This window comes from Eschrichtius robustus, chromosome 19 (assembly GCF_028021215.1).
Source record: "Eschrichtius robustus isolate mEscRob2 chromosome 19, mEscRob2.pri, whole genome shotgun sequence".
NCBI lineage: Eukaryota > Metazoa > Chordata > Mammalia > Artiodactyla > Eschrichtiidae > Eschrichtius > Eschrichtius robustus.
This window is the reverse complement of record NC_090842.1, coordinates 63,662,275-63,686,452: the sequence shown is the minus strand read 5'-3', so window position 1 is coordinate 63,686,452 and position 24,178 is coordinate 63,662,275. Positions and strand designations below refer to the sequence as shown.

Below are 24,178 nucleotides of genomic sequence, written 5' to 3'. Positions count from 1 at the left end.
CCAGCCCCTTCTCCAGCGGGCGGGCGGGCCCGGCACCATCCTGCGCGCAGCAGCCGCTGGCACGGACCCACCAGCCGCCATAGTGGCCTCGAGCACCTGCCGCCCTCCACCACCTCCTCCTCCCCCGTTATCGTCTCCGGTGTCCTCCCTCCCCAGCTGCCTCACCTGCCCACACCCGGCACCTCCCCACTTGCCTTGTCTGGCACCTCACCTTCTCCTTCCAGTTCCCCCTTTGAGTCTAACTCAGATCCCTCCAGCTGCTGCCGCTGCTGCGAGGCGCACGGACCATGGGTGATGGCGGGGAGTCCGGGTTGCTGGGAAACTTGGCCTCTACAAACACTCCCTGGAGGGAGAAGTGGTGGGGGAGGGGCGTCCAGGAGGCTGGTCCCCTCCCAGAGGTGCGAGCAGGTGGAGAGGGGACTTGGGTGGCTGCTGGGACAGGAGCCAGATCCTCACTCCGACTTCCCGGCTTGGCTTTTCACCTCTTCTCTGTCACTTATGTCTTGTCTGTCTTGTCTCTCACTCTATCTCGACCTATTTATGTCCCTTTTTGAAATCATGCAAAGAACCAAGTTTTTAATCTGGCCGACATCTCCACTTGCCGGCCAAGCGCCCCTGGGTGAGCACTTCCTCTCCCCCAGACTCAGTTTTCTGTTCTGCAAAATGGGCATAAAGTCTTCCCAGCACAGAGAGGGTGAGATGAGTGTAGGGTGCGCAGGGCTAGCCCTCCTCTCTGCCCACCTCGTCCTGCTGGGCCCTCATCATCAGGGGTGGCCTCTCCCCCCACAGGGGGCCTGCAGGAGCCTTGCCCCCTTGGGTCCTGAGCCTGGGCAGGGAGGTGATGGTGGTGGCAGCAGCCGCAGAGAGCGGCCTGGATGTCGGGGAGAAGCTGGGCCACTCGGGGGTCCCCGTCCCTCACTGAGCCTCTCCCTCTCTCTCCCTGACAGCCCCCCGGCGCCCAGGCGGAGCATGAACATTGAGGATGGCGCGTGCCCGCGGCTCCCCGTGCCCCCCACTGCCGCCCAGTAGGATGTCCTGGCCCCATGGGGCCCTGCTCTTCCTCTGGCTCTTCTCCCCACCCCTGGGGGCCGGCGGGGGCGGCGTGGCCGGGACATCTGCCGCCGGAGGGGGCTCCCCGCCGGCCACCTCCTGCCCCGCGGCCTGCTCCTGCAGCAACCAGGCCAGCCGGGTGATCTGCACAAGGAGGGAGCTGGCCGAGGTCCCGGCCAGTATCCCCGTCAACACGCGGTACCTGAACCTGCAGGAGAATGGCATCCAGGTGAGCCGGGCTGGCGGCCCGTGGGGGTGGGGGAGGGGCCCAGGCGGTGGCCAGTCCCTCCTCCCTGAGCTGGCAAAGCCTCCTGGGCGTCCGCACCAGCTCTTCACGCCCGTACCCTGGGCACTGATGAGATGCTGTTTGCACCCTAGTCACTTGAGCCGAGGCTGTCTGGGTTTCCTCGGCACAAGGCTCCCTGTGTCTGTACCAGCACACTGGGCCCCAGGGCAGGACCATCTGCCCTCCTCCCACAGCACGGCACAGGTGAGCCCTCAGCCTGGCCCCGGAGCCACAGGTCGTGCTGGGAGTGACCCTTCCCTGAGGCCCCTGGGCCACCTGCACCACCGCACCTGCCGCGTGGCGTCGGGCGCACATGATGCATGGCTCTGCCCCTCAGTTTCTTCACCTGGAAAATGGCGATGATACGATCCCTGCCCCAAGGGGTTGGTGCGAAGACTGATGGGTGTCACACTTGTCAAGGATTTAGAGCCGTTCTGGCCCCGGGCGAGCGCTCACTTGCTGTGCGGTACGGGGCTCACACACCCCCCGCTTCCCGGAGCTGGTGTGAGAGCCCAGCGCTCCCCAGTACCTGGCTGGCAGCACTCGGACGGGGCAGTTGCCATCCGATTATAATTGTCATTAAGATGGGCCATGAGTGATGCTTTGGGGGCAGAGCTGTGCTATTCGGAAGCAGGGTCTCCCCTCTGCTTTGCTGACTTTGGGGCTGGACCCTCCTCGGTGGGGTTGGGGGGCGGGCATCCCGCGCACTGCAGGGTGTAAAGCAGCATCCCCGGCCACTAGAGGCCAGTAGCGTCCCGCCCCCAGTTCCAAATGTGTCTCCAGATGTTGCCAGATATTCCCTGGGGAGGGCGGGAATTTCCCCCCCCCCCAGTTGAGAACCACTGTTTTCTGGGGTTTTTTTGAACCCGGGCCACCACAGTGAAAGCGCTGAGCGCTGGACCACCAGGGAATTCCCCTGACCTCCATGTCTTTAAAGCTGCAGCCAGCAACCCCTCCTCCTGCAGCCACCACCCCCTTCCCCCATCCGGTTCCGTCCCCCACGGCCCTTAGCATTTAACACAATGCCCGTTTACTTCTAGACAGAGGCCTGGAATGCGGGATCAGGGAGGGCGCGTGTGGCTGTCAGTTTTACTCACTGATGTGTCCCAAGTGCCTAGACTACGGCCTCCCATGTGTAAGTCAACCAAGAGACACTGAACAGACCAAAGCGTTCAGGGGAAGGATGTGGATGCTGGGGCGCTTTGGGCCCGGAGAGGAAGACGGTGAGGGGAGGTTTGCCTGCGGGACCCCAGGACCCAAGAGAGGCTTATTCAGGCAGAGGGATCGTCTGAGCAGCTCCCCAGGGCTGGGAGGGCGACTGGTTATCACAGAAGAGGCTGGACTTCATGCCAGAGTCCAGGGGGCTCTGGAGGGCTTTAGGCAGAGGGCACCATCAGGCTTGTGTGGTGGCCCCTGGGAGGATGGGTTGAATGTATGCAGTTAGGAGGTGGCGGAGCTGTGGCACCCGTGTCTCTTGGTCGCTGTCACATGTCAGCCAGTGCCCTGCACTGGACTGGGGCGCGGGCGCCTAGCGCAGGGCCGGGCACTGAGCAGCTGTTGGTGGGACCGAATTGTTCATTGAGCCCCCCAAAGAGAAAACGGCCCGGTTCCTCCAAAGGGATGTTGCTGGTGGTGGGAACTCAGTGGCTCCTCGTCGCAGACGCAATCCCTGATGCTCTAACCTCCCCGCTTCCGGCTCCCATTTCCCGGTTATCCCAGCCTGGCGTGCCACCCTGCTTATTGGTTGATTGCCTCTTCCCTTCTAGAATATAAGCCACTCAGGGGCAGGGAAAGGCTTTGCCCAGAGCTGGTCCTAGCAGCGTCTGTGGACTGTCACATGAATACACAAAGGATGGATGGAGTACCGGCAACAAGGGGGCAGGTGTATGGTGAGAATGAAGGGAGGGTGTCGCCCCCTAAAGGGAGGCATGGACAGAGCCGCTGAGACTGCAGCTTGATGTGTCTGAGGCTGACTCAGAGCACACGAGCAGAAAAGGTAGCCTCTAGGTGGAGGCAGCTGGTGAGGTGGGCCTGGAGCCCGGGGACACAGTCCTGCAGGGGCAGGGGTGTGGTGATGTGACACAACTCCAGCTTCAGTGGTCCTTGCCCCACAGCCACCCAGGAAGGGACAGCCTTGCCTTTGGCAGTCCCCTTGGCACTGACCCCCTAAGAGGTCCCCTCTCTGCCCCCACAGAGGGGGGCTCTGGTCCCCAGGCTGTCCAGGACAGTCAGATGGGGGCCCTGATCCCTTCCTCTTCCCCAGGGTCAGACCAGGATGTGCAGTGGGGGAGGGGAAGTTTAGCTCTGAGCCCTCTTCTCTCCTGGCTCTATGGGCTGGGATAGGAGAGGCCTGCATGGGGACAGGGGATTGACCAAATGCCTTTAAAACAGTGGTTCTCTGGGAATTCCCTGGTGGTCCAGTGGTTAGGGCCCGGTGCTCTCACTGCCAGGGGCCCGGGTTCAATCCCTGGTCGGGGAAGTAAGATCCCGCAAGCTACTCAGATCCGCCAAAAAAAAAAAAAAAAGACACAGAGGTCAGGGTGGCCTCATGGAGAAGGTGACATCTGAGCAAATGTTTGGAGGAGGTGATGGTGGGAGCCTTGTGGGGCATTCCAGGCAGGGGGCAGCAGGTGCAAAGGCCCTGGGGTAGAGCCTGCCTGGTGTGTAGGAGGAAAAGCCATGAGCCTGGCGTGGCTTGAGCGGAGTGAACCATGGGGAGAGGGCGGGGGATGAGGACAGAGGTGGGACAAGGGGGGCTCGTGGTCACGGTGAGGACTTGGGCTCTTCTCTGCATGAGACAGGAGCCAGGGGAGGCTCTGAGCAGAGGACAGACGGGCTCTGACTTGGGTCTCTCTCTGGCCAAGGTGTGGGGACTGTAGGGGCAAGGGCGATGGCAGAGAGGCCTGTTCGGAGGCTGGTGTAGAGTTCAGGAGAGAGATGCTGGTGGCCCCAGGTTGGCCCAGACTGGTTGCGGTGGAGGTGTGGGAAGCGGACAGATTCTGGGTCTGTTTTTTGGTGGTGTTTTTGTTTGTTTGTTTGGTTGGTTGGTTGGTTGGTTTTTTGGCTGCGTTGGGTCTTTGTTGCTGTGCACGGGCTTTCTCTAGTTGCGACGAGCGGTGGCTACTCTTCATTGCGGTGAGCAGGCTTCTCTTGTGGAGCACAGGCTCTAGGCATGCGGGCTTCAGTAGTTGTGGCATGCAGGCTCAGTAGTTGTGGCGCATGGGCTTAGTTGCTCCGCGGCATGTAGGATCTTCCCTGACCATGGCTCGAACCTGTTTCTCCTGCACTGGCAGGCGGATTCTTAACCACTGCAACACCAGGGAAGCCCCTGGGTCTGTTTTGAAGGTGGAGACCACAGGATTTTCCAGCAAAGTGGATATGGGAAAAGAAGGAGAGAGGATGACTCTGTAGGTCTGAGTGGACCCCTTGGTTGGACCTGTCTGCTCGTGTGTCTCTCACCTCATCTCCCAGGCCACTGGTCTCCAAACGATGTGACCCACATCCCTGTCGGAATATACATATATGAATTTTATTGCTAAAGTCATACAAAGGTCTACAGCATCCATGGATCGTGTATATTATAAAGCTTGCACAAAAATGGCCACGTTAAAGGATGGCAAGCATGTCTTGAACTCCTAACACTTTCGTTTCTCACCCCTGGGGATTCTTGCAGCCCCCTTCTCTGGAGACCTCCGACCCCACCCCACCCCCCAGACTGCACATTCCCTGAGGCCAGGGAACGTCCAGTCCGCAAAAGTGAACGATTCAAGATGTTCAATGGAATCTTCCTCCCTCGGTGGACACCTTGCAGATGGCGGGAGGAGTGGGGCCGCCGTTAGAGGGGTTTTACCAAATAACTTTTTAATTATCTAGATAAGAAATGAAAAAACTCACCCCTAGTCCCACTACCTAGATATACATAACTACTGTTTACATTTTGTTTTAAAGCCTTCCTGGCTCTTTTCTGTGCCTATGTAAACGTGGTTTAAAATGATTTATTATAGAATGAATACAAATTAATTTAGAAAAACCAGAAAAGGTACCTAAGTAAGAACACAGGGACAAAAGCCAAGTGTAATCCGACAACCACAGGTAACTCCCATTAACATTTGGTGTCTTTTTATTCAGAGACTCTGCACGCACACCTCTGTGTGCACGACAGGGTTGGGTCTCTAAATGGATATTTTGCTTTTTAAAAAAAAAAAAAAAAAAAAATGGAATCACCCCATTTCTTACTGGCTGGCAACTGGCTTTTGGCACCTAGGAGTTCAACCATGAATATCTTTCTCCCTGATTCTGATACTTGTCTATTATGTGGATTTTAATGACTGCATTAGATTCCGATGCGTGAGCGTCCAGTTAATTAACTAGTCCCGTCTTATTTCCAGTGTTTTATTTTATAAATTTGTTTATTTATTTTTGGGTCTTCGTTGCTGCGCATGGGCTTTCTCTAGTTGCGGTGAGCGGGGGCTACTCTTCGTTGCGGTGCACGGGTTTCTCATTGTGGTGGCTTCTCTTGTTGCGGAGCACAGGCTCTAGGGGTATGGGCTTCAGTAGTTGTGTCATGCGGGCTCAGTAGCTGTGGCTCGCGGGCTCTAGAGCGCAGGCGCACGTTGTGGCACACGGGCTTAGCTGCTCCGCGGCATGTGGGATCTTTCCGGACCAGGGCTCGAACCCGTGTCCCCCACATTGGCAGGCGGATTCTTAACCACTGCGCCACCCAGCGTTTTCGTTGATGTAAACAACACTGCAGTGAACATCCTCAGTTCTTGTTCTTTGTACTATTCTGGATTCTGCCCTTGGGACAAATTCCTAGAAGTGGGATTGTGGGGTCGGAGGCTGTGACCGCCCCAAGGTGCACGCACAGGAGGCCTGGCACCAAAGCTCCGTAGAGGTGGCCTGAGTTGTGGAGATTCGAGAGTCCCCCCATGTCCATGGTCACCTGCTTGTCATCTGGCTCCTGCCCAGATGGTCACCTCCATGAGGGCAGGGACTTCGCCCTGCTCCCTGTGTCATCCCCAGCACTTAGACCAGAGTCTGGCGCACAGTAGGTGATCAGCAGTTATTTGAGAATGGGAGGCCAGCCCCAGGGGACCTGGCAGAGACCGGGGGAACCTCCGTGAGCGGGAGCAGGAGGTGAATCCTGCAGTGCCCACCCTGAGAACTGGGGTAGCCCTGAGGGTCCCATCACCTGTTCCCACTCACCCCTGGCCTGCGGTCCAGCGAGGGCGAGGACCACACGGGGGGCACGGGGACGCCAAGCACACGTGGCCAAGTGGCCACGGGGACGGGGCTGAGCCTACAGAGATGCTTTCTAGGCGAAGGCCTGGGGACCCGCCTTCCCTCTGCCCTGCAGCCCTGTTGCCACTCAAGCCGGGCACCTGCCACTACCGGGCGGGCCCAGGGACACCTCTGTTCCCCTGTGTACTCTGGGTCCACGTAGACGCTGTGCCCCTGGGCTGGGCTCAGCCAGCCCACCCATCCTCAGGCAGGTGGGGGTCCTCCCTGGGCCCCCCTCCTCGGTCACAGGTCACGGCCTCGTCTCCTTGTCCCCACTCTCCTCCCCTCCCCTCCCCCAGAGCCAGCCATCCTCATGTGTTTACTCTGGATCTTTCTGCTTGTGTGTGTTCTTGCAAAATGCTTATTGTTGCTTTGTGTGCATGTATTTTTAATTTATGTAAATGAAGGTGCGTTATAGATGGCTTTCTTTGTCTCACTGTTTTCACTTGGCCTGGGTTGTTAAGAGCCATCCACGTCGCCGTGTGTGTGTGTGTGTGTGTGTGTGTGTGTGTGTGTGTGTGTGTGTGTGTGTGCGTGTGTGTACTCGGGTGCTTTAACTGCTGCAGAATTTCCTTGATGGGCGTCCCCCCCTTCCTGCCCCACCCCCCACAAAGCCTCCTTTAGGAACCCTTTGGGGGCTGCGGCATGATAATGTGTTTGGAATGTACGCCGGGGGGATTGCTGGGTCAGAAGACATGATGTACTTAACCTCACAAAGTACACTGACCCACCCAGGCCTTTAGGGGGCTGCCCTGGTCCCTCCAGGGGTCTAACATGGGGTCCTGTGGGCAAGGCGTGTAGAGTCACTTGACAAGGAAATATGCTTCCATCCTAAGAAACAGATCAACCCATCCTGAGATCCTCAGAAGTGTTCAGAGAGTTGTGTTGAATGCTGGATGGCACAACAGCCAAAACGTAGAAGCAGTCTCAGTTCCTGATGATTGGGGCACTGGTTCAGTGAATCACTGCACATCCTTACGACAGAATATCATGCAGCGATTCAAAATGGAGTTTCAAAGACTATTGAAGGACACAGGGGAATGCTTAGAAGATCATACTGAGCTTTTCAAAGGATGCAAGGAGTATGTCCAATGTGTCTTTAAAATTTAATTTAAAACAAAATTCAGGGACCGCCCAGACACTCTCACAGTGCCTTTTTTTTGCCTTTGGCCGTGCCGCCAGGCTTGTGGGATATTAGTTCCCTGACCAGGGATTGAACCCCGAGCCCATGGCAGTGAAAGCACCAAGTCTTAACCACTGGAACGCCAGGGAATTCCCTTAATTTCTTCTTTATGTTTTCTTTATTCCCTAAATTTTCTTCAATGAGGGCATTTAATACTTCTTGTAATCAGGAAAAATTCAACTTAAAAATAACAAGTACAGGGCTTCCCTGGTGGCGCAGTGGTTGAGAATCTGCCTGCCGATGCAGGGAACACGGGTTCGAGCCCTGGTCTGGGAAGATCCCACATGCCGCGGAGCAACTAGGCCCGTGAGCCACAATTACTGAGCCTGCGCATCTGGAGCCTGTGCTCTGCAACAAGAGAGGCCGCGATAATGAGAGGCCCGCGCACCACGATGAAGAGTGGCCCCACTTGCCGCAACTAGAGAAAGCCCTTGCGCAGAAACGAAGACCCAATACAGCCATAAATAAATAAGTAAATTAATTTAAAAAAAAAAATAACAAGTACAAAATGTTACACGAGCCGAAGAAAAAAGTCTACACTGGCATTTGCTCACCCTTCCCTGGAGAAGGGAGGAGAAACTACAGTTTGTGGAGGATTTGCCCTGACTCGTTTGTTTCCTTGATGGTGGGATTGTTCCCATTTGACAGATGTGGAAACAGAGGCGCAGGTGGCTTGTTCACCTGCTTGTCCAAGGTCACCCAGATGGCAGTGACCCCGGTGGCTTGCCCCAGGCCCCAGGAGCCGCCGTGGAGAAGCAAGGCCCTGCCAGCCAGGGTTCAGCTTTTAGGAAAGTCAATCTGCTGCAAAGAAGAACACACTGTAATGCACGACCAAGGCAAACACCAGAAATGGCTTTTCAGTTACATGCTAGTTTGCGATTTTCCGTGTGGCCGATCCCACCAGCATCAGGAAATACAGGGAGTTTTTGACCGGATGGACTTTTCCCAGCCAGAGCCCTTGAAGGAAGGGAATGGTGGACCGAGGGGTGTGGAAGGGTCCTCTCTAGAGGTCAGCAAGGGCAGCCCCACCTGCAGGCCCGTGGGACACTCGGGTCACCTGGGCAGGAAAGAGCAGCCAGCCTCAGGGGCCACACCCAGGCCCCCCAGGACTGGATGCCTAATTCAACCTGTCCAGCTTCCATCCTGACTCTGGTTTCCTCCTTCCTTCCCCCGGAAGCACCCCCAGAACCCTAGATCATCCCCTCGCCCCCTCTGGCACTCAGTTTCCACACCTGTCAGATGGGACTCCAGATGCCCTGTTTCTTCCTGACTTATTTTTATTATCACGTGTAACACACACATAAGAAGAACACGGACGTGAATGTCCAGCTCAAAAGGTCATCAGAAAGGGAAGGGCCACGTCAATGCCACCAGGGCAAGAAGTGGAATATAAAGAGCCCCTGAAGCCCCTGTGCTCTCCCCTCATTTCCTCCCCCTTCTCCCCAGAGACAACCCTCCCCAGAGTCCTCACTCCAGGCCAAGGGAATCAGGCGCCTACACTCCTGCACATCCGGCTTCCTTGGCTCCGCACAGCTGCTGAGACGCATGCTTGGTGTTTCCTGTGGCTGTGGCTTTTCCCCTTTTCCTTTTGTATCGTTGGATCACATTCTATCTGATGCAGATACCTCAATTCCTTTATGCATTTCTGTTGATGGGCATTTGGATAGTCTCCAGTTGGGGTTCTCACTCTGCCTGGTTTTATAAATTTATTTATTTATTTTTGGCTGTGTTGGGTCTTCGTTTCTGTGCGAGGGCTTTCTCTAGTTGCGGCGAGCCGGGGCCACTCTTCATCGCGGTGCGCGGGCCTCTCACTATCGCGGCCTCTCTTGTTGCGGAGCACAGGCTCCAGACGCGCAGACTCAGTAATTGTGTGGCTCACGGGCCCAGTTGCTCCGCGGCATGTGGGATCTTCCCAGACCAGGGCTTGAACCCGTGTCCCCTGCATTGGCAGGCAGATTCTCAACTACTGCGCCACCAGGGAAGCCCACTCTGCCTGGTTTTGATTTAGTTTTTTCGAGCCGGAGGAGATGTGGGTGGAGCCCCTCCCCCATTTATTCCATGAGAGCGGCCTGCCTGCCTCGGGCCGGGGCAGAAGGTGGGGGCTAGCACAAAGGCTGCCTCAGACTCTGTTGGTGAGCGGCTCAGGAAAGGGTGATACACGCTTCCTGCCTCACACCTCACGGGGCAAGTCTGATGCCAGAGAGCTGGTCTGCTTCTTTGAACATCAAACCCTGAGGTGTTCCCTCTGGTACCTACCCTGATGAAGGCAGGGTCCTTCAGGATGCAGCCCCACCCCTCCCCCCTCCAGCCTCCTGCATCCCGGGCATCACACTGGGCCTTTCCACTCCCTCCTAGCTCAGCACATTCACACATGGTGTTCCCTCTTTCTGGAATACTCTTCCAGTTTCCCACTCACCTAGGTAACACCAGCACTTAAGATTGTAAGGGACCATTGGGGTTTGAATCACAACTTCTCGGGAACATTATGGAACTCATCTGGGCCTCAGTTTTGTCATCAGTAAAATGGGGATAACAGTCCTTCCGTCTTAGAGCCACCGAGAAATTCCATGTCTTTAACCTTTGGACCAGCATGTAATGAGCACCACTGCACGCTGGGTGGTCTTGGGGGCCCTGGGGACTCAGTGGTCTCAGCGGCTCAGATGAGGGAAGAGGGGCTGGCGAGCGGTCAGCTCCTGAGAGGTCCAGCTAGTGTTGATAGTGAGACCGTCATCAGGGTCGGTCACTGTCATCTTTCTTGAGTCAGAGAAATGTCTTGGCCTCAGAGGCACCTTCTCTGAGCCCCCGGTCCAGTCAGGCCCACGGGTCCCTCTGGTGCCCAAATCTGTTGGTCACGCTTGTGGTCGCCCCTGGCCCCAGCACTCAGCACAGAGCCTGATGGACTGTAGGTCCCCAAATACAACTGTTAAGTTAATGAATCAGAGAATGGCTTGCCGTCTTGCCAAGCCATGTGGCCTCTGAACCTCACCACAGGCCCAGATCTCACCCCCACTTCTCAGTTGAGCAGACTGAGGGCCTCAGAGGCGGAAAGTGGGAGACGATTCATGCAGCCCCAGCACTGCTCCAAGCCCTTCCCACGGCGACCCTGTGAGCAGGGCCTGTTCTTATCCCCATTGTACAGATGAGGAAACTGAGGTGCAGGAGTAAGACTCTGGTTCAAGAGGCCACAGTCAGTGGAATTGGGACTTAGCCCAGGCAGGCAGGCTGCAAGACTGTATTTCTTCAGCGCCATTCCTTTGATCTGTATTTCTGTTTTTGTGCCAGTACCATACTGTTTTGATTACTATAGCTTTGTAGTATAGTCTGAAGTCAGGGAGTCTGATTCCTCCAGCTCCGTTTTTCTTTCTCAGGATCACTTTGGGTGTTCAGGGTCATTTGTGTTCCATACGAATTCTTAAATTCTTTGTTCTAGTTCTGTGAAAAATGCCGTTGGTAATTTGATAGGGATTGCATCGAATCTGTAGATTGCCTTGGGTTCTTCAGTGCCATTCCTGATGCTTCCTAATTCATAGTTACTGGGCTCTCCACCCTGGTGACCTGAAGACAGAACTGTAATCGAGTCCTGACTCCATGTCTGGAGTCCCTGCTCTGGCCTGACCTTGCCCATCAGGACACTCCCCCCGGCTTCCTTCCGGCCACCTGGCCACAGTCTGTTCCCCCACCCTCAGCCAGCGTCACCACGTCATTCCTGGGCTTTAAAACGGCCCATGTTCCCCCAAGAGAAGACCCTTCTCAAACTGGGTGTCCCAGCCTCACCTCACTCAGGGACGCCCCCTGCTGGGCTCAGACACCCTTCCCTCCCTTCAGAAAACACGCTGTCCCTGAATAGCCAAAGTCACCTTCTGTGCTTGCCCACACCGGGCAGAAGTGTGATCCTCAAGATGCCACCGTGAAGTCTCCACCTGGAAACAGGCTCCGACTGACAGGAGGCTGAGACTCATGTGTCCCTCTCCCTACAATGCCTGTCCCTCCCGTGTCTGACCGGCCCTGGCTAGTCCATCACCCAGTTCACATACCTGATTCATTTATTAAGCACCTACTGTGTGCCAGGCACTGCTGTACGCACAGTGAGCAGGACAGATTCATGTCCCTGCCCTGGTGAAGCTGGGTGGAAACAGAGACAGTGCAGGAGGTGCACAGCACAATGCCAGTCTTTTTTTGGTTTGTTCTGTTTTTTATTTATTTATTTATTTTTGGCTGCGTTGGGTCTTCATTGCTGCGTGCGGGCTTTCTCTAGTTGCGGCAAGTGGGGGCTACTCTTTGTTGCAGTGCGTGGGCTTCTCATTGTGGTGGCTTCTCTTGTTGCGGAGCACGGGCTCTAGGCGCGCGGGCTTCAGTAGTTGTGGTGCGTGGGCTTAGTTGCTCCGCAGCATGTGGGATCTTCCCGGACCAGGGCTCGAACCCGTGTCCCCTGCATTGGCAGGCGGGTTCTTAACCGCTGCGCCACCAGGGAAGTCCCAGTGCTGGTGTTCTGGGCTGTGCCACATGGCGTGTGGGATCTTAGTTCCCCGACCAGGGATCGAACCCGTGCCCCCTGCAGTGGACGCATGGAGCCCTAACCGCTGGACCGCCAGGGAATTCCAATGCCGGTGTGTTTTAGATGGAGATGAGCTGAGTGAAACAGTCAAGCAGGAGAGGGAGGTGCAAGTGGGGGAGGCGGCGTGGCTTGAGCCTGAGCCTAACCCCACTTCCCCACTCCCCCCCACCCACCATCTTAGGCAAAGCTGGGGTGCACTTAGCGGCTGGCACCCCGCTCTGGTGTAGCGCTCGCCCCTGCATTGTCTGCACGCAGGTTTAGATACCCATCTGGGCTCCTGGGTTGGGGGTTGAGGGCATCCTCTCACCAATTCTAGGAGGTAGATCTTATAAGCCCCACTGTACAGATGGGGAAGTGGCCCCAGGAGGTCTGAAATTTGCTCCAAGTCACAGAAGCAGTAAAGGGCAGTCTGGATCAGGACTCCGGCTGTCTGACCCCAGAGCTTTAACCACCAGGCCGCAGGGCTCAACCTGCAGTGACAGCCGGGCAGGGTTGGGGGCCGGGGACGAGACAAGCCTGTCCGAGCACAGTGGTCTTCTGGGGAGATGGGGACCCGTGGGGAGCAGGCTGTCTCCTCTTTCGCTCTGGCCAGAGCCCTTCCTGCCTGCCTCCTGTAGCTGAGGATGGCCGGCCCATGGTGCAGGCTGAGGTTGGTTCCAGCTGCCCTCGCCCAGGATGGCTGCTGGGGGTTGGGCATGGAGCCTCTAGGATGCCCCCCTCCCCTGTTAGAGGGGTTGCCCGGCATGGCCTGGACCCTCCTATCAGGGACAAATTTAGGATTTGTTGTTGGCGGTGAGGGGGTAACGGCGAGGATGGAGAGGGTGCTGCATTCTGAGGGGCCACCCTGCCCCTGGGCTGGGCTGTGTTGTTGTGGTACATGCTTGTTCTCTCTTAGTCCTCAGGGCCCCTGTCCCCACGTTACAGAGGAGACTGAGGCCCCAGGAGGCCGAGTCTAGGCCTGGGGGGTGGGGGACTCAGTGAGCAAGGCAGGGGCCTACACTAGCCCCCATGCTTGCCCGGCTCTGGCCACACCCTGGCGGTCAGGGAAATCCCTACTGAAAAGCGATGCACAAGACCCTGATCTCAGAGAAGGAAGAAATATGAGGAGTTGTCATAAAAACAGTTGGTACGGAGGGAAAAAAAAAAAAAAAAGGCTTTTAAATTATGAACGTAAAATAATTAACGAGATTAAAAAAAAACCCAACAGTAAGCTTACTAAACTTTTGTTATCGGTTCATTACATTCAAAACCCATACAAGCAATTTATCTTAATAGTGTTAAGATGAACAATTCACTTCATCATTTTCCAACCACAGTTAAATTTTTAATAAGGGATTTCTTGACAGTTTATTTTCTTAAAAATCCCAAAAGAGGGGCTTCCCTGGTGGCGCAGTGGTTAAGAATCCACCTGCCAATGCAGGGGACATGGGTTCGAGCCCTGGTCCAGGAAGATCCCACATGCTGCGGAGCAGCTAAGCCCATGTGCCACAACTACTGAGCCTGCACTCTAGAGCCCGCGAGCCACAACTACTGAGCCTGAGTGTCACAACTACTGAAGCCCAAGCGCCTAGAGCCCGTGCTCCGCAACAAGAGAAGCCACCGCAATGAGAAGCCCACACACCGCAACGAAGAGTAGCCCCCGCTCGCCGCAACTAGAGAAAGCCCGTGCGCATCAACAAAGACCCAACGCAGCCAAAAATAAATAAATTAATTAATTAATTAAAATTTTTTTAAAAATCCCAAGAGAACACAATGGGGTTTTTTTTCTAGAGTTAGTAGCGTTTACCTACCACCACCGAAGTGGAAAGTCCCCTAAATAATAGGCCAAGTTACAGGATGGAAAGAGAGGGGAGAGGCCCCCGTCAGGTTGGGAGGTGGTCATTGATGGGACCATGTTCCGGTGCCTGACTGGTGTCTGCATCCTTGGCAATCAGCACAGAGCCGAGCGCACAGGTTGGGGAGGGCTTAGCAAACGTGGGCTGAAGGAGGGAGGGGACTTGGTGACTTGGGTAGTTAGGACCCTAGGCCCAGCTCCTCTGCCACATCACAGGATGTCAGCGTCCCATCAGGCCAAAGATGTCAGGCTGGGAGGACAGGGGGATTTGCCTGCTCCGAGAACCAGTCCTCACCTTGCCTACCCGACTCTGGGTCAGTGAGCCAGCCCTCGGCATCAAAGAGGATTTGAGATCATCTGGCCTCGGGGGTTTCAAATTGTGCTGTGAAGGGGCCACAGGCCTGCCTCTCCCCCTGCAACCAGGGCATCTCCGGAGATCCAGATCCGTTTATACCATTACCACTTAAATGATCATTTGCATAATAATATGTTTAGTGTTTCTCTTCCCCTCTCAAGGTCAGGCTCTGGGAGTTTGGCTATGGCTGTCTTGTCCATGCTGGATCCCCAGAGCCCGGCATGATGCTTGACACATAGCAGGCACTCAAAGAATATCTGTCAAATGAGCAAATCGCTACATGGGTAATGTTTGAATAATGAACGGGCTCTGCAGCTCAAAAAACACATCAAAACCCACACACAGCCCAACCCTCTTGGTTTAGGTGGGTGAGAGTGGTGGAGACCTGGTGTTTAGATTCAGGAGAAGCCGACTTTGAGTCCTAGTTCTGCTACTTTGGAGCTGTGAGACTGAGGGCAAATGACTTTACCTCAGTGAACCTCCATTGCCTCGGCTGTAAACCATCAAATATGAAGAAGGAAGGCAGGGACATGTGGTTGATAATCTCCATGTGACAGGATTTCCACAAGGATTAAAGGAGATCATGACCTCAGAGTGTTTAGCATAGGGTCCAGTGAATACTAGGCACTTAACAAATACTGGCTCCCCCCTTTTGCCTTATTAGAAACCTGCCCTGGATGGCACTTTGTCAGAGTCGGAGATGGGATCAGCCTTGTATTGTTTGGAAGAAGAGGGGAGGAGTTGATTGGCTTTGGTCTTTAGGTATGCATGTTAAATCTTAAGGCTAACCACTAAAAGAAGAGAAAATACATAAATCTTAAGATAGTAAATGGGGGAAATGGAATAAGAAACTCGATCTTTGCAAAAGGTCATAGGAAAGGGGAATGAATAGGCTGCAAAAAAAAAATCAGGACAAATAGAAAGCGTGAAAAAACATAGGAAAAATAATTCCAAATAGATTAGTAATTACAATAAATGTAAACACACTAAACTTCCTGTCAAAAGACAGAGATTTTCAGACTGAATGAAAAACAAAATCCAAGAGACATACCTAAAACATAAAGACAGAAAGGATGAAAGCAAAAATGATGGCAAACACTAACCTAAAGAAAGCTGGTGTGTCTTTAATAATATCAGACACATGGACTTTAAGGCAAAAAGAAGAATAAGTTGGAAACAGAACCAAAAACAGAACACTGGTGCTCTCTCAGTTCCCAAGTTCTGTCACTGAGGATTTCAACATTTTGGGTGCTGTCACCCAGGCCAAAAGCCATGCAGGCACATTGACTCACACAGTGGGTACTCTCCAAATATGAGCCTTGTCCATTCTGAAGTCCGCCATGAACTAGGCCTTGACCTGAGTGCAGGGAATGCAGAAATGATTCAGATGGAGTCTCTACTCATGAAGACTCACAGCCTAGACAAGGAGACAGATGCATTGAACCAGTGTGATAAGGGTCTGATAAGAGAATGCCTGTGATGAGTCAGTGAACAGGAGGCCAAAGAGAGCCTCCTGGCAGAAAACAATTGGAACATCCCAGAGAACTAGGAGGAAGGTGGCATTCCAGGCAGAGGGCACAGCCTGTGCAAAGGCAGAGAGGCTGAGCAGAGCATGGTGAGCGTATAGAACCCCATACATCTCCCTGTGGCTGGAGTAGAGGAGAGGCCAGTGGGGCAGGTCCTGCAGAGCCTCTGATACCAGGCTGAGGGTCAAAGGGAGCCATGGGAGGGCTGTGAGCAGGGATTTGGCAGGGTCTGAACTGCATCTTAGACAATTCTGACAGCTGATGTAGAGGAAAGAGGCTGGGGAAGAAACTGGAACCCCAGAGGCAGGACAATTGTTAATGATCATTATCAGCTGCATCAACAATTTAAAAATATGTATTACTGCCTGCTTGCCATGTCCCAAGCATTCACTATCTTGTCCAAGCCTCACAATAACCCTGCAGGACCTGCGAGGAAAGTGGGCTCAGAGATGTTAGGACACTCAGCCAAGTTCACACAGCTGGTCAACAGCAAAGCCAAGATTCAGACCCAGCCCTGACTCCACCCCCGCCCACTAGGCTGCTCCCCAGTCACCCTGCAGAGAGGAGGAGGGAGAAAAGACTGGAATCCTGTTAAAAATAAAGGGACTCACTATTTTAAGCAATCCTACAGCACATCCTCAATAAAACCAGACTTCCCTTCTCAGCAACACCCCCGTCCTGCTTATTCCCAAGTGCATCATTCAAGTGACTGGCGGGGGGACCCCACCCGCTTTGGGAGTGCCCCTGCATCTCCCTTCACACACCCCCTTCTCGTCGCAACTGGGACAAAGCACGTGGAACAGGAGCAGCCGCAGCCTCGGGCTCTGCCAGGACGCACCTTATGGACATGGTGTAGTTTCAGTTGCTTTGCCCAGAGGATCAGGGAGACCCGGGCTGGACTCCCAGCTGCGGGCTTCCCACTTCCCCCGGGGAAGGTGAGCAGCCCTGCTGAGTCGCCTGACCTCGCTGAGCCTCGGCTCCTGGTCTCTGAAACGGGGCACGATGCTGGCCTGTGGGCTGCCCAGGTTCAAACCCCTCATCGAGTAACCTCGCCGAGTGGTTCCTTCTGTGAAAGTGAGCGAACAACACCTGCCCTGCAGGGCTGGTGGGGACAAGCCGAGCTGACGGATGCGGACACCCAGCCCAGAGCCTGGCATTCATCGCTGCAGCCCAGATGCCACCTGCGAGGGCCACGCCTTGTGCTGAGCGAATCTCACCGATTACCTTGCATCCTCGAAACAGCTCTGCAGGGCTGACATTACAACGCCCTTCCACAGAGAATGGTCCTCCTCCGTTTGCCCCTTCAGAACTCCTTTATCCCCGTTCAATAAATAAGCAACGGATGGATGAGTGTGAGACCTCTGGACTGGGTCCAAGAGAGTGAGCAGGGGTTTTCGAGGTGGATGAAAAGGGAAGGGAGTTCCGAGTAGAGGGAACAGTGTATGCAAAGGGGGAGGGCCTGTGAGATAGCTCCACGAAGTTCATACTGGCTGAAATGTAGCCGGAGTGAGGGCTGCAAGTGAGGGGAGCCTACAGGCCAGGCCAAGCGGGGCTTGCAAGGCAGGCTGAGTTTCCTTGGAGGGCACTGGGGAGCCACGGAGGGCTCTAGAGGAAAGCAGAGGCAGGGCCAGCTCTGGATGTGGCAAGGCCCTGGAGATGAACTTGAGGGGAGAGACTGGAGGCCAGGCAGGTTGAGGCCTGAGCTGGACCGTGGGGACAGAGAGAAGATGGCTGTGAGACATTCAAAAGGATTAGAACCGGCAGGCTTGCTGGCTGACCAACCCTCACAAGGGGAGGCCGTGGACGATGCAGGGGCCTCTAGGCTGCAGGCCCGCTTTCAACTGGGAAGGCAGGCTGGAGGGGCCGCGCCGAGAACAGGGACCCCGGCAGGAGCGGGGGCAGGGTGGGCCATGCAGACGGGTTTGCTGGGAACTGGGGAGGCCCCCGGAACTACATGTGACTCAGACCAGGCAACGGGCCATTCCAACACCTGGGCCAGCAATCCCTTTGTTCTCAATTTGTCCGTCCAAACCCTCAAGTCTGACCTTCAGACTTCATTCTCTCCCTAGCGATTAGTAATGACTGGATCATTACTTCATTCTCTCCCCAGCGATTAGTAATGACTGGATCATTACTTCATTCTCTCCCTAGCGATTAGTAATGCCTGGATCCTCTTATTATTATTATTACCACTATTATTATTATTACTATTATTAATAGAAACAGCAACTAGAAGCCTGCTTGGTGCTTTGCCAGCGTTTCCCGGGGCAGTGATAAAAGGCAGCCTGTGAGAAGGGTTCTCGGGTTATTATACTTGGGAAACTCAAGAGTCGAGCAAAGCAAAGGGGCCAGACTGTTTGATCAGGAAAGCTTTTCGTTGTGCTGTTGTTTAGCACCTCACGGGTTGGGCAGGCAGCAAGAGAGCAGGGTGGGAGGCGAGGGGCTGGGCTCTTCCCGGGGTCCCTCAGAGGAGGAAACCAAGGCTCCAGCAGCCCACGCAGCAGAGCTGGGGCTCCAGGGCCTGAGGGCTGTCAGGCCAAGGCTCTCCAGCCCCCCCTTCTTCTCACCCCACACAGACACGGCCGCATCGGCCACACCGCCGGCAGGCTGCAGACACCCCAGGCCAGCCCTCGTGGTCCTCGTCCGGTTCTAAAGATTAGCCGTGTTCGCTGCCAGAAATGAGAGGAGGCGGAAGCACGTTAAGGAAAATAAAAAACTGACCTTGTCAATTCCATCTCAACATCAGAAAGGAGGTGTAGCCCTGGGGAGGGATTCTAGGTGGCCACGGAAGTCAGGTTTTAGAAGCATACTCATGATATGGGAAAACGCTCACAATATACTGTTATTGAGGGGAAATGCAGGACCTGCTGCGGAGGGCGTGTACTGTGAAACACACATCGGACCCCCGCAGACTTGGTGTGAAAAGAGAGTAAAATATCTCATTTGTAAGTTTCCCTCTTGGTTACATGATGAAATCATAATATTTTGGACCTATTGGGCTAATCAATTATTAAAATTGGTTTCATCTGTCTTGGTTTTTTTTTTTTTTAACGTGGCCTCTAGGAAATTTAAAATTAAACAGGTAGCTGGTGTCGTATTTCTGTTGGATCGCGCTGGCAGAAATGGTGGCTGTTATTGTCTTATGATGATAACGGTACCAGGAATATTATTTTCCTTATGCTGGGTGCCTCCCAGGTACAGTCTTTTCTTAAAGTTTTTACAGTGTTTTTCTACTTAAAAGTAATTTTGGGGACTTCCCTGGCAGTCCAGTGGTTAAGACTCCGCACTTCCACTTCAGGGGCACGGGTTCGATCCCTGGTCGGGGAACTAGGATCCCACATGCCGCGCAGCACAGCCAAAAAAAAAAAAGGAATTTTTGTTCATTAAAGAAAAAAATAACTTGAGTTAAAATTGCCCATAATCCTCATCAGCTGGAGTTCACCACTAAGAAGTGGTTAGGGCATTTCCTTGCAGTCTTTTCTTGGTGCATATACGCAGATACCTAATTCCTCAGCTGCTTTTTTCAGTTCTACAAAGTCACAATCACACAGTATGCTACCTAGAGTTCACCATTATCCCGTTAATTTTTTTTTTTTAATAAATTTATTTATTTATTTTTGGCTGCGTTGGGTCTTCGTTGTTGGGTCTTTGTTGCTGCGCGCGGGCTTTCTCTAGTTGTGGCGAGCGGGGGCTTCCCTTTGTTGTGGTGCATGGGTTTCTCATTGCGGTGGCTTCTCTTGTTCCGGAGCTCAGGCTCTAGGCACGTGGGCTTCAGTAGTTGCGGCACATGGGCTCAGTAGTTGTGGCTCACGGGCTCCAGAGCGCAGGCTCAGTAGTTGCGGCGCACGGGCTTAGTTGCTCCACGGCATGTGGGATCTTCCCGGACCAGGGCTCGAACCCGTGTCCCCTGCGTTGGCAGGCGGATTCTTAACAACTACGCCACCAGGGAAGTCCCTCCCCTTAATATTTTAATGCAACTGTTTCCATGGCGTTAACTAGGCTTCAGAAACGCTATCTGATGGCTGCATGGTCTTCTGTGTCTCAGTGTACCTGAGTGATCAGTGGGGAGAATCTGGTAAGATTCTGCCTTCCATGCCCAGCCCAAAACTGCCCCTTCGGTGGTGCATCAGCCTCAGCCCTGAGAAGTGGCAGCCAAGTTCAGGGATTAAGAGCCGTGACTCTGGAGCCAGACAACCTCGGTCCAATCCCAGATCTGCCAGCGCCTCCTGTGCATCCCTGGGCAAGTCGCCGCACCTCTCTGTGCCTCCATCTCCTCCTGCTTAGATGGAGATAATTCTTAATCCCTCATGTGAAACACTTGAGGCTAGTTGAGTTTGGGCATCTGATATTAGAAAGGTATTACTATACAGCATAGATTTTTACAGCACCCCCAGTGGGTCTTATACCCCTTATCAAATCTGGGTCTGTTTCTAGAGTGGAATCTTTGAATAGTCACATGAGTGGGATCAATAAAAGCTTTGAACAGCTTCACATGAGTTCTGATCAGGTTTGGTGCCAAAGTTATGAGAAATGTGGTTTTCGGAGCTCTGTGGATTTCAGAGTTGTGTGTATTGAATAAGCACCTATCTCACAGGGCAGTTTGGAGGATTGAGTTGTCGGCGCTAAAGCACTCAGAACAGCGTCTGGCACCCGAGAAGTGCCCGATGCATGTTAGCTGCTGGTATAACTATTTTTAATCTTTTTTTTTTTTTGGCCATGCCACACGGCTTGTGGGATTTTAGTTCCCCAACCAGGGATCGAACTCAGGCCCTCCACAGGGAGAGCGCGGAGTCCTAACTACTGGACCGTCAGGGAGTTCCCTATTTTTAATCTTTTTGATTGAGGTGTAATTTACATAGAATAAAATGCCTCTCATGTTATGGGTACAGTTTGGGGAGTTTTGTTTTCTTTTAAATATTTATTTACTTGGCCCCATCAGGTCTTAGTTGCGGCATGCGGGCTCTTCATCGCGGCACGCGGGCTTCTCTCTAGTTGTAATGCGCGCGGGCTTAGTTGGCGCGCGGGCTTAGTTGGCGCACAGGCTTATTTGCCCCACAGCATGTGGGATCTTATTTCCCCTACCAGGGATCAAATCCACATCCGCTGCACTGGAAGGCGGATTCTTAACCACTGGACCACCAGGGAAGTCCCCAGTCTGGGGAGTTTTGACAGTCACATTCACCCTTGTAGGCACCACCCCAACTAGGGACATTTCTATCAGCCCGGAAAGTTCTCTCGTGCCCCTTCCCAGACTGTCCTCCCCCTGCCCCAACACACACACACACACACACACACACACACACACACGCTTGTGGAATGGACAGGGTCCCACGGCATGTGCTCCTTTGCATCTGGCTGCGTTTGCTCAACCTGACGCCCGTGAGATCCATTCAAGTCATTGTGTGGAAAGTTCATTCCTTTTCATTGCTGAGCCATAGTGTTCCATCCTACAGCATAGAGCGTGGGTCCTGCACCTGCTGCCGGACACTGCGTCATTTCCGGCTTAGGCTGTAATGAACACAGATGCTGCAAGCACCTGTCACAGGCCTTTGGATGGATATCTGCTGTCATTTCTCTTGGGGAAATACTCGGGCGTAGAATGGCCGTGTCCTGTGTAACTAACTCTCTGTTTAACTTTATAAGAAACCATCAAACTGCTTTCCACAGTGACCTCATGGTCTTACAGGAAAGGTGGAGAGACGGGGCGGCCCAGCACCCTCACCAGCACTCAAAACTCTTGTGATCCAGACATAGAGAACAGACGCGTGGTTGCCAAAGGGGAGGGGGGAGGGGGAAGGGATGGAGTGGGAGTTTGGGATTAGCAGATGCAAAGTATTATATATAGAAAGGATAAACAACAAGGTCTTACCATATAGCACAGAGAACTATATTCAATATCCTGTGATAAACCATCATGGAAAAGGATATGAAAAAGAATGTGTATATATATTCTTTTTCATATATCAATATATACATATATTTTCATATATGTATAACTGAATCACTTTGCTTTACATTAGAAATTAACATTAAATCAACTATACTTTAGGGGCTCCCCTGGCGGTCCAGTGGTTAGGAGTCCGCGCTTCTACCGCAGGGGATCCCTGGTTGGGGAACTAAGATCCCGCAAGCCACAGGGCACGGCCAAAAGATAGATGAATAAATAAATAAACTATACTTTAATAAAATAAATTTTTTTAAAAACCCTCTGTGGTCGACTCCGTTAGTATCAGTATCACTGATGGTGTCTCCCCTTCCCGACCCCAGGTGATCCGGACGGACACATTCAAGCACCTGCGGCACCTGGAGATCCTGCAGCTGAGTAAGAACCTGGTGCGCAAGATCGAGGTGGGCGCCTTCAACGGGCTGCCCAGCCTCAACACCCTGGAGCTGTTCGACAACCGGCTGACGACAGTGCCCACGCAGGCCTTCGAGTACCTGTCCAAGCTGCGGGAGCTCTGGCTGCGGAACAACCCCATCGAGAGCATCCCGTCGTACGCCTTCAACCGCGTGCCCTCGCTGCGCCGCCTCGACCTGGGCGAGCTCAAGCGGCTGGAGTACATCTCCGAGGCAGCCTTCGAGGGCCTGGTGAACCTGCGCTACCTCAACCTGGGCATGTGCAACCTCAAGGACATCCCCAACCTAACGGCCCTGGTGCGCCTGGAGGAGCTGGAGCTGTCGGGCAACCGGCTGGACCTGATCCGCCCGGGCTCCTTCCAGGGCCTGACCAGCCTGCGCAAGCTGTGGCTGATGCACGCCCAGGTGGCCACCATCGAGCGCAACGCCTTCGACGACCTCAAGTCGCTGGAGGAGCTCAACCTGTCCCACAACAACCTGATGTCGCTGCCCCACGACCTCTTCACGCCCCTGCACCGCCTCGAGCGCGTCCACCTCAACCACAACCCCTGGCACTGCAACTGCGACGTGCTCTGGCTGAGCTGGTGGCTCAAGGAGACGGTGCCCAGCAACACGACGTGCTGTGCGCGCTGCCACGCGCCCGCCGGCCTCAAGGGGCGCTACATCGGCGAGCTGGACCAGTCGCACTTCACCTGCTACGCGCCCGTCATCGTGGAGCCGCCCACGGACCTCAACGTCACGGAGGGCATGGCCGCCGAGCTCAAGTGCCGCACGGGCACGTCCATGACCTCCGTCAACTGGCTGACGCCCAACGGCACCCTCATGACCCACGGCTCCTACCGCGTGCGCATCTCCGTCCTGCACGACGGCACGCTCAACTTCACCAACGTCACCGTGCAGGACACGGGCCAGTACACCTGCATGGTGACGAACTCGGCCGGCAACACCACCGCCTCGGCCACGCTCAACGTCTCGGCCGTGGACCCCGTGGCGGCCGGAGGCGCCGGGGGCGGCGGGGGCGGCCCCGGGGGCGGGGGCGGCGGCGGGGGCAGCGGCGGCTACACCTACTTCACCACGGTGACAGTGGAGACCCTGGAAACGCAGCCCGGAGAGGAGGCCCTGCAGCCGCGGGGGACCGAGAAGGAGCCGCCGGGGCCCACGACGGACGGCGTCTGGGGCGGGGGCCGGCCGGGGGAGGCGGCCGGCCCGGCCTCGTCGTCCACCACGGCGCCCGCCCCGCGCTCCTCGCGCCCCACGGAGAAGGCGTTCACAGTGCCCATAACGGACGTGACGGAGAACGCCCTCAAGGACCTGGACGACGTCATGAAGACCACCAAGATCATCATCGGCTGCTTCGTGGCCATCACGTTCATGGCCGCCGTGATGCTCGTGGCCTTCTACAAGCTGCGCAAGCAGCACCAGCTCCACAAGCACCACGGGCCCACGCGCACAGTGGAGATCATCAACGTGGAGGACGAGCTGCCCGCCGCCTCCGCCGTGTCCGTGGCCGCCGCCGCCGCTGTGGCCGGCGGGGGCGGCGTGGGCGGGGACAGCCACCTGGCCCTGCCCGCCCTGGAGCGCGACCACCTCAACCACCACCACTACGTGGCGGCCGCCTTCAAGGCGCACTACAGCAGCAACCCCAGTGGCGGGGGCTGCGGGGGCAAAGGTCCGCCCGGCCTCAACTCCATCCACGAACCTCTGCTCTTCAAGAGCGGCTCCAAGGAGAACGTGCAGGAGACGCAGATCTGA

At 54.8% G+C, this 24,178-nt stretch overlaps 1 protein-coding gene across 1 annotated transcript; it reads left to right on the top strand.

The window, feature by feature from the left end:
• The first annotated feature begins 982 nt into the window (after positions 1-982).
• LRRC4B (leucine rich repeat containing 4B) lies at positions 983-24,178 on the top strand. The gene is made up of 2 exons (XM_068527841.1): positions 983-1,279; positions 22,337-24,178. Exons 1-2 carry the CDS (start codon positions 983-985, stop codon positions 24,176-24,178), a joined length of 2,139 nt encoding a protein of 712 aa, XP_068383942.1.